The sequence below is a fragment of the Betta splendens genome, chromosome 17 (assembly GCF_900634795.4).
Source record: "Betta splendens chromosome 17, fBetSpl5.4, whole genome shotgun sequence".
NCBI lineage: Eukaryota > Metazoa > Chordata > Actinopteri > Anabantiformes > Osphronemidae > Betta > Betta splendens.
In genome coordinates, this window is record NC_040897.2 from 10076317 (window position 1) to 10089254 (window position 12938).

The 12938-nt window shown below is 41.1% G+C and overlaps 2 protein-coding genes across 9 annotated transcripts; one reads left to right on the plus strand and one right to left on the minus strand.

The window, feature by feature from the left end:
- Nucleotides 1–1036: 1036 nt before the first annotated feature.
- Nucleotides 1037–9683, minus strand: ss18 (SS18 subunit of BAF chromatin remodeling complex). 8 transcript variants are annotated; one of them, XR_008693048.1, is made up of 12 exons: nt 9489–9681; nt 8949–9025; nt 8777–8861; nt 8019–8175; nt 7326–7556; nt 6631–6801; nt 6289–6366; nt 5590–5712; nt 4871–4920; nt 3747–3877; nt 3254–3316; nt 2412–2488 (listed from the first exon to the last, which is right to left on the minus strand). XR_008693048.1 is itself a non-coding variant. In XM_055503775.1 (11 exons), exons 1-11 carry the CDS (start codon nt 9555–9557, stop codon nt 2395–2397), a joined length of 1266 nt encoding a protein of 421 aa, XP_055359750.1. In that variant the 5' UTR covers nt 9558–9681; the 3' UTR covers nt 1037–2394. The 8 variants fall into 8 exon arrangements, 7 of the variants coding, with proteins under 7 accessions (XP_055359750.1, XP_055359752.1, XP_028987331.1 ...); XM_055503775.1 differs by lacking the exon at nt 3254–3316 and having other exon boundaries at nt 1037–2488; XM_055503777.1 differs by having other exon boundaries at nt 1037–3316.
- A 288-nt stretch (nt 9684–9971) lies between these two features.
- psma8 (proteasome 20S subunit alpha 8) lies at nt 9972–12534 on the plus strand. The gene is made up of 7 exons (XM_029131500.3): nt 9972–10193; nt 10699–10825; nt 10966–11090; nt 11205–11327; nt 11444–11563; nt 11951–12013; nt 12092–12534. Exons 1-7 carry the CDS (start codon nt 10092–10094, stop codon nt 12185–12187), a joined length of 756 nt encoding a protein of 251 aa, XP_028987333.1. The 5' UTR covers nt 9972–10091; the 3' UTR covers nt 12188–12534.
- The last annotated feature ends 404 nt before the right edge of the window (nt 12535–12938 follow it).

Below are 12938 nucleotides of genomic sequence, written 5' to 3' on the forward strand. Positions count from 1 at the left end.
TTTTTCCCTCAGTGGTTAGAAGCCTCCCGTGAAAGGTGCCCTGAATTATAATTATCAAAATATTGAACAAGATAATCATCGTCTTAAATGATGCTGCCACTTCACTGTTTGTCGTGCCGTCACACGACGCGCGTGGTGTCATTTCGCCCCGTAAGCTTCCTTGAGAACTCATTTAGAACTGCGCAGTCGAAGAGGTCTGTTTCGGCGAGAGTACACTTTGTACGAGTCTCCTTGCCACCTCTTATTTCTCCCCCTGTGCCCCCAGACGCAGTCACAGGAGGAGTGACTTTGTCCGACCCCAATCCCGTCTGCAAGAGCGCAGCTGAGGGCAGCAGCTGCCAGGGAGGACTGGTGGGGGAGCGCCCACAACGCCAGCTCTGCCAAGCCGAGGGGCCGGGGGGAGCCCCAGTGGCAGCTGGGAAGGGTGGGGCGGCCAGCTGCGGAGCAGCAGGACGGTGGGGTGACTGGGAGACGCCACTAAACCTGAGCAGGGATACACACATGCACACTGTGTAAGTACACACAGATTTTATACATAGCCACTCAGAAAAAGAGTTGGCCTTAAAGCACTCACCTACATAAACACCGCTCGTCTGCAACGGAGGCGAGCGGGCCAGTCTGCGGACCTCTCAACACCAGCACCACCCTCCCATCACGTGCCTCGGCCACACATCTGGTGTGCCATCTGTATCACTACCCCCGATGTGACAGGTAGTCCCTCTCCCTCTCTGGAGGGAGCAGGAGGGGAAAGAGGGACATGGAAGGTAATTTTGGGTGTAAATGTGCTCTGGACCTCTCTGGATGCATCTGGACAAAGCAGACACGCCGCTGAGCCGGGCAGGGTCATTACCAGTTGGAAACCGCCGACCAGATAGCAGATGAAGACAAAACAATTAGATCATACTGTCACATTTTGACAGCACCGATAGAGCAAGTCTTGTTTATTTTGCCATCAGTATGAATGATTTAGCACCGTTGCATTAATGAAGAGCATCTCAACAAAAAGGTCAACTGCTATAAATAACACAAGTCAAGGTATATTAAAGATTCTTCCAATTTATTATATTGTACAGTTATACAGGACCATGACATGTGACCACCACTTGGATGAGGTGCAGAATGCAAAATATTAAAACAGCCATATAAACAATACCAGAGGACTGTGCTCCTCGTCTTTACATATGGGATCAATAAAGTATGCACCATAAAACAGATATCAAGCCAGTGATAGAAAACTGCACAACCAGTCTCTACTGTGAAATTAAGGAATCCGTTTCAGGACAGTATTTTCACATCTTATGTTACATATTTGACAGTAACAATCTTCATTATTCACAGACACACCACACTATTTGAATGACATCAACTGAGACGTTTATTCAAAAAGGGGAGAGGGGGATTCCAGCACGAGTCATGACTAATAGAACAGAATACTGCTCAGACATAATAAACAAAGGTTCCCGTTTCTTTTCCACTAATTTGCAGTCAATGGACAAGACTGAGGTGCTTCTATAGGCCGCACAGAGCATCTACTTAACATTTGCAGTGGCATCTGTCCCTTTGAGCACATATGTCAAAGTGTAATGGTCCTGACTTTGTTCTGTATAATGGTTGAAAAAAATATTCACGGTTATGTTTTGTCACTGACCTAAAAACACAGCTTACCACAAACTATACTGACATTATTCCAGGTATGCTGCTCATATTTGGAATTACCGTGTATGTCAATTGATTTATCATCTTTATGCAAACACAGAAATCCATACAGTATCAATGTCACTGAAGCAGTGGATCCAATTAAACAGTTCAACATAAAAAAATGTGCTGGATGGGATCACCATTAAAGATCTTAAAAAACACTGACACACACAATAAACAATACAACTGTACTAGTCTCCAATGTCTTATACAAAGTTAGCTGGATCTAAAAAGCATAAAATATTTTTTTACATTATCACATACATCAATACATGTACCATGGCCTAGCAGGAAGTTTGTCTGGTGCATTATTTCCATCGTTGAGTCCCCACACATGTCCCTACTGCTGGCATTATTGCTTCTTATGAACAGGGAGCTGAAGGATGCTGAAACAATGCACCGCAGTAGTTAGAAACTATAAATTGAAGTTGTCGCTGATATCCAAAATTTTGTTAGCCTGTTTGACAATCTGCAATGCTAAAGAATAAGGCAGTTTTTTAAGGCATTGCTGCTTTGAGACATACTGGACCAGAGAGCGCAAATCATGTACTTTGACATTATAAAGTCAAGGTAAATGACAAACAGAATAGAGGAAAAGACCCAACGAGAAGGGAAAATGTATCTTGTATTTTTTTGAGTGTTGCATGTTCGTGTCTGAGAGAACTTCAGTGAGCTGCAACCGTCATTAAAGTCTGCTTAGCAGACGAGGTCAAAGCTCAGACAGCGATCAGAGCAGAGCTGTGTGGGTTGCTGTGACCATCTCTCATTGCTGGTAATTTCCATATTGGCCCTGTGGAGAGAAATGTGACACACTCATGTTACTGACCTTCTCATTTACATAGTAAAAGCTTTTATTCAAATCTGTATAGGGTGCAAACAAACGTCTGTGGTTTCAACCATATGGTACTGCAAACAGTGATTTGTGACTGCATTCGCCGGTATTGACCAGCAGGTGGCAGCATGGGCTCACAACCTGTGAGACCTGAGGTCTAACTACACACCTTAGGTTTCAGCAGCAACATGGCTGAGGACAATTTTATTTCTTTGTTAAAACAGTGGACACTAGTTTTAACTGGGATAAAGTCAGTGTGAAAACAGTAGCATTTGATGCATTTCTAAACAGGGGTCGAAGTATGGGGTTAGTATTAAAATGCAAAAATAATGAATTTAGGTTAGAATTTTCATGACTTAACGGAGAAATGCATAACATTTTAATTCAAAATATAGAGCTTAAGGTTTTATCATATCTACTACTAGTAGTCAAGATCAGAGTTACAAAAGAACAGATTAAGGACACAGCCAAAGCACGTAAGCCTTTGGCTGTCTCACTGCAAACTAAGCACGCTGTGTTTCTGGACCTCTTGACTTACAGTACAATTCGACCCCTGATTAACAATAACAAAAAAAAAAAAAGAGTAAAGAGGAGAGGAATAAAACAATAAGAAAGAAACAGGGAAAGATGGGAGAAAGATAACAAAAAGAGAAAGAAATGCAAATTAAGGCTAGGTGGTCAAACGTCTGGATTGGACGTTGAGGTCTTCACAGCAACCATTACCTTTGCTTCTTATAGAACTAGTCAGGGGTTCAAATCCCTGGGTCTTTATTTCTTCATGTGCCCCTGAATATTCAAAGATAAAGATATCAAAGTGTAGCTGTGGTCCCCACATAAAACCACAGGAAATACAGGGCAACAAATAGATCTCCCTTCAAACACCAGCCTGCAACACGTTTAAGGAAGAATCCTCTTACAGCCCTCATATTTCACTGAAACGGCATACCAAATTAGCCAGGAAATGCAATTAGGATTCAGGTAAAAAGCCAAGGACAATACTAACACATTCACTGTTCGGGAGAAGAAAATAATCAACCCCAATATGACAACATGCATTTATCTTTTAAAGTTTCCTTCCAGCTTTACTTACATTGGTACCTACGGCCACTGTGAACTAAATAATATACACATAAATTTGGCAATAAATTTAACAAAGGGCAAACTAGGATCTGTATTAGGCAAATGTCTGACTCTTTCATGTTGTTGTTATACTCACCTGGTCGTAACCGTAAGGGCGCTGCTGTTGGCCCTGTGGGGGACCAGGCTGAGGTGGGCGATAGGCTCCATATTGTTGTCCCTGCCCCTGGGGATAATTGGGGTACTGTCCTGGGGCACTTTGGGATGGACCTGACAAAGAAAGAACTTTGTAAAGCAATGCATGCTCTGACAGCCTTGATCAAACATTTTAAAACACATTATTTCACACAGTAAATATGAACTAGGAATTTAACTTCTGCTCTGGTCTCTATCTTCGCCAACTTGTTTCGTTTGTGGGACCAAACGTGCTGAGGTCACACTGGGCAGTGCATTTCTCAATGCAGAAGCCGTACATACAAAAAAGCAGCAACGTGGACCAAACAAGATGTAGCTCAGCAGGCGCAAATGATGGAAGGCAGCTAAAATATAGTCTCACATAACAGTACTGCAGCAAAAAATAATATTTTCATGTGTGTACGAATATTAGACCTGTGATTTATGGGCAGTGTATAACATTCCAGGCCAAACCTAATGCCACACATCATTAAATGAGTTGCCCCTTGGGCTTTTCTCTTTTAACACGGGTCTTTTTCTCTGCCTAGAAAGAGGTGTGCCAATCAAAGTCAGGTTTTGACGGCAACACAGTAAGCTAGTGTATAAATGGACCAACTTTGCTCATTAACCATTTCAGTTTCCCACTCATTACTAGCGAACTCTAGGGAATCCCTTTTGGTTTACGATCACTAATGGGCTGCAATAAAAAAAGCTTATGGATGACACAGAGAGGATGGTGGTTATGTCAGACCCATTTGTTTAGGCGGCCTTGACAGCGCCTGAATCAGTAATGAATCAGAATGAGTGAGTCAGGTTGGAGCCAGGCGGTGCTTCCCTAATGGAAGAAGGCATCAAGGAGATTCTGTTGGTCTTCATTAGACGAGCAGGCTTCATTAAAAAAAAATCACTATCAGCCCCCGTACACTGTAGCTATAGCAGACACAGAAGGACCGAGCAAAGCCTGACTGGGGCTGAAGTCAAATGAGGCCCACGCAGCATCATTAGGAGCTCATAATGCCTTATGCTGTTGAGCATAACCTTGTGGGGGCCTGTGAGAAAAAGCCTGTGTGTATGTCAGATGAATCTCACCTCACAGCCTCTGCCTCTCTGCTGGCTCATTACTGACATCAGCTCTGGCTCTGACAGAGGGTGAGTGATGGAAAGTTACAGTAAAAAATGGGATGAGGAAAAAAAGACCAAAGAACTCCAGTACTAAGACTGCAAGTCAAACATGGTTTAAATTTAAATCTTGAAGGCATGACCTCAGCATAAATACCCTAAAGTTAGAAAACATAGGTCATGAATTGCTGTAAGCCTGTTTTCTGTTTGCCATTTGTGCCAACCCCAAAGTGCGAGGATGGATAAAAGTTGTGAAATGCTGAACATTTTTAAAAAGTTTAAACATCGTATCCAAAAAAGAAAAAAAAAAAAATAGGCAAGTTCAAAAAGGTTTTTATGAGTCTGACCAACGTCTGTATCCATTAGCTAAGGCTACATTTCTGCTTTCCTTTAAACAGTGTCTCACACTAAACTGAAGCACTGGAGGAAATGCTATGTGTAGCCAGTCACCACTACTAATTACATTTCTTTTGCAAAAAGCTCCAATCTCTTAGCCATTCATTAGCTCGTCTTTAATTCCATGCTTTAAGATGCCTTGACATGCATCTGGCACAGTTAGATTTCCATGGGCTAGTAACCAGCAACAGAAAGACTCAAAATTCGTCCTTTAACAAAATGGTATTCGTAGAGAGCTGACAGCGCCACCTACAGGATCAAACGGTGCTTCTATTTGAAAGCCGCCAACTCACCATAACCCTGCTGCTGTGGTGGGTAGCCCTGCTGACCAGGGTACTGCTGCTGAGGAGGGTAGCCCTGCTGCTGAGGAGGGCCTTGCTGGTAGGCTTCTTGCTGCTGGCCATACTGAGCATTACCTTCAAGGGACAACGGCAGGTAATGTGATTAAGACAGACAGGCAGAGACTGAGTGAAGTTCTTTTTTCTATAGCCGTGAAGTACGAGCAAAGTAGTACTTCAAATCACCTCATATAAAGATAAAATTACTTATTGATTCAAAATGTTCTAATTGAAGAAAAAAAAAATCATAAAAATTTTAAAAAGGTCATCAAATTAAATGAAACAAGAAAAAAATCCATGTCAGGATTTATAAATATAATTAAATAAATATTATTTTCAATAGAATAAGGTAAGGTGCCCATGACCTCTAACAGCTTATTGACTGCCTTAAATATAATTAATTGGCTCGATGTTAAGGGGGTTGTCATTGAAAGTCTGAGTGCTAACTTAACCATTGTGAAATGTGATGCACCTTAGCACGTAGAGGTTTGCTCAAAATTATGTACCATTTGTTGTTAGAGCCCAAAGGTAATTTGGGAAGAAGAAGAAGAAGAAGAGAAGGTTTGTCATTGTCATAGTCTCTTTGTATTATTTATACAGGTTTATCCTGCGTGTCCATTCTTTAATCCCCAAACTGCCTGATGGGATTCCTACCTTCTGAGGCTCCCTGTCCTGCGTGACTGTACTGGTCCCCATAGTAGTCTTCCTGCCCTGGGTACTGCTGAGGGGGTCCTATATACATACACACAAACAACATACACACGAGTAGATTCAAGGTGTTGTTGAATGGGATGTGTGAAGGGAAGGGAAGGGTAGATTTCTTGCTTCTAGCTCAGTTTAATCGCTATTTTTTTAACTGGAGGTTTTAAGGTGCACCTTAAGTCATCTTGATGTATGAGCTACAGAAGTAGGAGGTAAAGGAAACCTTTAGGGTCAAAGGCTAAAAAAAATGCAGGAAGGTGTGTCAGTAAAGACACTTCAAAACTCTCAGTATACCTTGCTGTGGGGGTCTGTATGGTGGCATTGGTCTCTGGCCCATGACATGGTTCCCTTGGTTGACCTGTCCCATCATGCCCATTGGGTTCTGCTGTCCTTGGTAGTGCTGGCCACCACCACCAGGAGGCATGTTATACTGCTGGGCAGGAGCCTGCTGGTGCATTATAGGACCTGTGGTTCACCAACAAAGAGTTAAAAATTAATAAAACTTTGCTACATATGGTTTGTAGGTAGGTAGGTAGGTAAATCTTGCATTGCATTTACAGCCAGGTTACAGTGGTCTTTCTATTGTACACTGATTTCTGCCATTTCATGTAAATGGAAAGCTGTTTCCATAAGTGGTGTAGAGGATTAGATAAATCTGATTTCCCCAGGTACATATCTCTTAGAGAACACCCATTTCTCTGGCATATATTTGCATAGCCAGGTTCCCAATCTGCTTGACACTTTAGTGCATGTGCATGAAAAAAGGTTGACAATAACTGCAGAGTAAATAGATGACAGAGCATTGTTTTATTTCAGGCAGTTCGTACTTTGTAAGCTATGTGTAAACTAACAATATTTCATCACTTTACAATTAAAATTTGTAATCAAGAAGCTAAATTATGCCAGATGTAGAGGAAAATCTGAGTAACCATCTGATGGGTAAGCCTATTTAGGTTACCTTTAGATAAGTAAAAAAGTAAACATTTTACCTTGATTGGGCTGCATGTTCATATTTGGCCGTGGCCCATAATTCCCCATGGGCTGGCCCTGGGTCATGTTCATTTGGCTCTGAGCTGGCATGCCCTGGGAGGAAGGGACGGTGTGATTGTAGCCACCCATTGAGCCATGACTGCTGGGGGGCATATTGATAGAACCACTGGGCATGTTGGGGGGCTGGTTGGGGCCTGGACCAGGACCTTGCATGGGCATGTGATTAGGCCCTGAAGAACAGCAGCAGAGCACACAATGACCCACTTTTAAAACCACATTATTATTTAGCCCATACATTTAAAATGGTATATTTCCATATAATTGTGATATAGTCTCCAATCTGACAATTATACAGCAGGGATCAGTGCTTAAAAAAAATATACATAAGAATTTTCTCAAGCATAGAAACGTTTCTCAATGTATGTTTAATGACGTATATAAATATAGAACAAACCACACAACAAAACAAGAACTGAAACTTAATATATTCGAGGATAACCACAATCTAATGGTCTACAATTCTAAGACCACCAAAGCTGGCAAATGGGTGACATCATCCTTCAGCAGAGCAACCTCCCTCACAGCTCTGTGGTGTTGCTAGGCAACACAAGTAAGACAGGGACGGGGAGAGAAGAATCAGAAAGAGAGAAGAGGAAAAGATAAGGAAGGGAATTTGAGGGGGGGTCACTTACCAGGCATCTGCCCATTCATCTGGTTCGGCATGTGTGGAGCTGGAGGGCCGCCGCTGACCATACCTTCAGAGGGCATGTTGTGACCGTGAGGAGGCTGAGAGGGAGGTCCACTTTGACTCATCCCACCAGGGCCCATAGGCATGTTTTGAGTGGGTGGCTGTAGGTGCACAATACAAACAAAATCACACACGAGCTGGTTACACACAGACCCGCTTAAGAAAAGCAGAGAAAGCCATGAACTCTGTGCAAAGTGCTCAAATCAAACAAGGACAACAAAATATTAAAGAGACACTGCTATATTGCTTGAGAGCCAAAAAACGCGGGCTGCTGTGTCTTTACAGTGTTACAGTGGCATTACACATTTACTACCTCTAAACAAGCTAAAATGCACAAAACGTCTTTGTCCAAGATGCAAAAGAAAACAACATAGTTTGGGTTCAAAATATCAGGTTACAATAAAAACTTAAGGTCAAAATTAAACATCAGACATAAAAAGAAATCATGCCTTTCATTTGAAATACAAATGTTACACTATTGTGTGTGGAAAAATATGTCCATCAAATAAAACATGCTAGTTTTCAGTTGATGCCAGTTTCCCTGATTTTGTTGTTCAGCATAGTCAGTATTAAATTGAATATCAACTCTACACTAATACCATGCCGCTAATTCAAGTTGAACAGTATCTTATGATAATTAATAGACACTGGGTTACAGGCACATTCCCTCATTTACAAGAACACATAAGGATTAATACTCACTGCTGGGAGCAGAGACTGCATGTTCTGATTGGAGTCTGCTATCGTGGCCAGGTACACTAAATTTCTGTGGAGCATCTGTTGATACCTGGGCAGGTGGATGGTAAATCAATACATGCTTTGAACGAATGCGAACCTAGATTACTGCAACGTGCGGGTAACTCTCAGTACTTACTGTGAACATTCTGCTGTTTTGCCTTTACTCTGAAAGTCCATTATGCACTGGATCAGCTGGTTGTTTTCGTCAAGTAGCTGAAATGAGATTTACACCACGTTTTTCGTTGCATGATAACACAAAAAAATAAACTCATTAAATTGTTATTAATTAGGTGCTACTAGTATATCGCTTGTTGATAGTCATTCTGCTTTAATGTTGCTCAAAAACAACCAGAAGGTTGGGGCGTTTTGTGAATTGAGAGTGTGCGTTTCTAGCTAACAAAAGGCGCTACTTGCCAGTTAGCTGTCCTCGGCTAACAAAACCGCAGGCCTCCATTCATTTGAAATTAAACTCTGCGGTATTCTGGTGAATCGACCTAAGACCCGTCGCCTTCACATGGCGACCCAACTCCAGAGATGTTCGTATTCGCCGCGCTACGGCTCTGCAATATTGTTCCCAATCCACTCACAGTCCGATGGGCACTGCTACATTCATTAGCTTAACGGCTAGCAGTGCTTCATAGCCACCATTCCGCGACGCGCTAAAAAGATGAATTACCTTTTGTATTCCAGCGGGTGTTATATCGCCTTTCCCACGCTGCCTGTGAGGTGCGAACGCCACCGACATGGTGATACTTTATGATAATTAATTGAACTAGAGCATAAAATTCAAAAGTAGCTAGCACACCTAACAAATCGGCACAACTCAGATCAAACAGTTCAGGATGCAATTTCGCAATGCCGTCGTCCGTTTTGGGGGTGCACGCGTCACATTTAAGAATTGAGCTCTTATTTCGTTCAGACGTATAAACGCGAGGAATAAATTAATTTCTGATGGAATTAAGTAGTATAAAATATATTTATACCAAATTAAAAGCGTAGCAATTATTAATAAACAGAATCACAACTTCACCCATTTTAATATAATGGAACCGTCTAGACCGAATCCTAAGGTCACGGGGCATGGACTGTTCAACAAAAAAGGGGGACGCGGTTAGTTTTGGAGAACCCTATTCTTGGTATCGCCTCAGTTCAAGGGTCATGCGCATGCGCTGTTTTCAGCACACGGCAGCTTCGCGGACGGATTCGCTTCTGGCTAACTAGCTGAATCACTTGGTGGAAACCTCAGTCTTTATTGTGATCGTACTTGTGTTGCATCGCAATGGCGGCGAGATATGACAGAGCTATTACTGTCTTTTCTCCCGATGGTCATCTTTTTCAAGTGGAGTATGCACAAGAAGCTGTAAAGAAGGGTTCCACAGCGGTAAGTGTTTAATGAAACTAATGCTAACATTAGCAAAAGGCTAAGCTAGCGACTAGCAGGCATTTTCTGTGTAGTTTGCTTTAGGTTATTTTGTTATTTACCATAATCATTTCTTTCAAGTGTTCAGATTTTCATAATCGTTTTAAACTAATGACCTTTTAATTTTGACATGTAAGAAATGTTTACTAATCAATTTAAATGCAGCTATGTCATGAACAAGCATTTTGTAGCTGTGTCACTCCGATATAGTTTCAGTTTCATTGTGCTGATATCGTCTAAGTAACATTAGCTGTACTTTATTGAAACAGAATTTATTTCCGCTAACCTCTGCACGATTACGTGCAGATGAATCCTGTTTTTCCTGTAAAATGGGTAAATGTAAAATGTCCTGCATTTTATGTTCAAAGCAATATAAACGTATCTTAATCCAGTAACACAGGCAGCCATACTCCACCGAAAGAAACTTTAAAATCTAATCATTTTGGGTTTTTTCTCTTCTGCATAGGTTGGAATCAGAGGTAAAGACATTGTTGTCCTTGGTGTTGAAAAGAAATCCGTGGCAAAGTTGCAGGAGGAAAGGACTGTTCGCAAGATATGTGCCCTGGATGAGCATGTCTGCATGGCATTTGCAGGTACATTAAACAACACAGTGTCTGTCAGTACCTGGTATTTGTTGTCACGTTGTCACTCTGAAGAGTATTTCTGAAGCACTCTACATCACTATAGACGTAGTCTTTCAATTTTCATTCTAATGCCTTTCAATATTCTAAAGGTCTGACAGCAGATGCCCGTATCGTGATAAACCGAGCTCGCGTTGAGTGCCAGAGTCACAGGCTAACTGTTGAGGACCCTGTCACAGTGGAATACATCACACGCTACATTGCTACTCTCAAACAGGTACTTCAAATTGTCACAATCTATGTCTTCATCAATATAAATCTTTCTCCTCCACGTTTAAACCTTTGTGAATGACTACTTAGATCAATCTGTGTCTTGGTTGCGTATGTGTAGCGCTACACTCAAAGCAATGGTCGTAGGCCTTTTGGCATCTCTGCGTTAATTGTTGGCTTTGACTACGATGGAACTCCCAGGCTGTATCAGACGGATCCATCAGGTACCTACCATGCCTGGAAGGTCAGTGAGGTTTCTTTTTCTATTATAATTTATTTCCTTACATTTGCGAAAAAATACACTGATAATATGAAACTATCAAAAAAACACTGTTTTATTTATGTGGGGGGGTAAATCAGGCAAACGCAATTGGCCGCAGTGCAAAAACTGTGAGGGAGTTCTTGGAGAAGAATTACACAGATGAGGCCATCACTGGGGACAATGAGGCAATTAAGTTGGCTATCAAGGCTTTGCTTGAGGTAAGTTCACGTGGTCTTTGTTCTAGCTTAGGCGCATATTTTAAAACTGAATGCTTTCCAACCCAGGTTACAAGGTTATCCTGCTGTCATATAGATATTACTTTAAAAAAAGTAATTTTAATAGTTTGGTAAGTAGATTATCAGAGGGCATTGACTGCTGCCAGGTGTAAAGTATAATCAGTTTTTTTATACCATTTTTTTATGATTCCTTAACCCTAACTGGCAAAATAACAGAATTCACTTATTAAATATTTTTTTTATTTTTTGGTGTGCTTTGTGTTAATGATGTTTATACTTTGCATTTCAGCAACATAATGCGGCTCTTGGTAGGAAGGAGCATTATTTAATATATGCAGACTTAACTTTTCTTGTGGTGTTTCGGGACAGGTTGTCCAATCAGGAGGAAAAAATATTGAACTTGCTGTTATCAGACGGAATCAGCCACTGAAGGTAATTGGCTGCAAATTATTTTATTTATTTTTGATCTACGTTTTAATGATTATGCTCAAGTGTCTTGTCTGTTTGCAGATTTTGGAATCCAAGGAAATTGAGACCCTGGTGGCTGAGATAGAGAAGGAAAAGGAGGAAGAGGCAGAAAAGAAGAAGCAGAAAAAATCCACCTGAAGCAGTTAACTAAGACTCAATCTTTATTGCACTTGGATAATAATGGCAAATATTAGTATGTTTCAAAGGGTTTGCTCTCAATTATTTCATTGTGAAGAGCTGAATCATAACTTGAGATCAGTTAAATGTTTGCAGACATCTCTTGGTTTTGCAACCAGCTGTGTAGTTGACCGATCTGTAACAGCACACACTGATTTCAAGTCATGGTTTAATTGTTCACTCAGCTAACGGGATGTTGTTGTTTTTTTTATATCATTCACCAAATGGCTTTTCAACAAAGCTTGAAGTAAAATTAAAAGTTCATTATGATAAGGAGTCTAAATACTCAATAAACATGTTGTTTGTAACATGTTTGTTTGCTGTAAAATTGGTTTTAAACAGTTTTTAAATACTTATTTGGCTATGACTAAATCGTCCAGCAATGCAGTCAGTACCTTCTTTAAGATGCAATAAGGGACACTTTGAAAGGAGCATAAAAATGACTGTACCTACTCCCATTGATTATCCTTCTGCAAAGCAAGTACTGCGATAAAGATAACTACAGTTTAAAACGACACTAGCGGCAGTGCCGAGCGAGGCTATAAAGTGCAGTGTTTTTCATTTATCAGCATTCTGTCACACAGACCTGGAAACGGGGGAGGAAAAAGGTAGCTGGGATTGCTTTATAAAGTACTCACCTCTCCCACAGTCATTTAAAACAAATTAGCGATGAGTGAATGAAGTGTCTAATGGTGGCCCAACAAGACCCCTT

Bases quoted from the DNA above. Each gene is read 5' to 3' on its own strand.
- psma8 (XM_029131500.3), top strand. From the start codon at position 10,092: ATGGCGGCGAGATATGACAGAGCTATTACTGTCTTTTCTCCCGATGGT. The intron at 10,194-10,698 runs GTAAGTGTTTAA...TCTTCTGCATAG, and splicing joins TAAAGAAGGGTTCCACAGCG to GTTGGAATCAGAGGTAAAGA. The intron at 11,091-11,204 runs GTACTTCAAATT...GCGTATGTGTAG, and splicing joins ACATTGCTACTCTCAAACAG to CGCTACACTCAAAGCAATGG.
- ss18 (XM_055503775.1), bottom strand. From the start codon at position 9,557: ATGTCGGTGGCGTTCGCACCTCACAGGCAGCGTGGGAAAGGCGATATA. The intron at 9,026-9,488 runs GTAATTCATCTT...ATCTCATTTCAG, and splicing joins CACCCGCTGGAATACAAAAG to CTACTTGACGAAAACAACCA. The intron at 8,862-8,948 runs GTAAGTACTGAG...CCACCTGCCCAG, and splicing joins AAAACAGCAGAATGTTCACA to GTATCAACAGATGCTCCACA.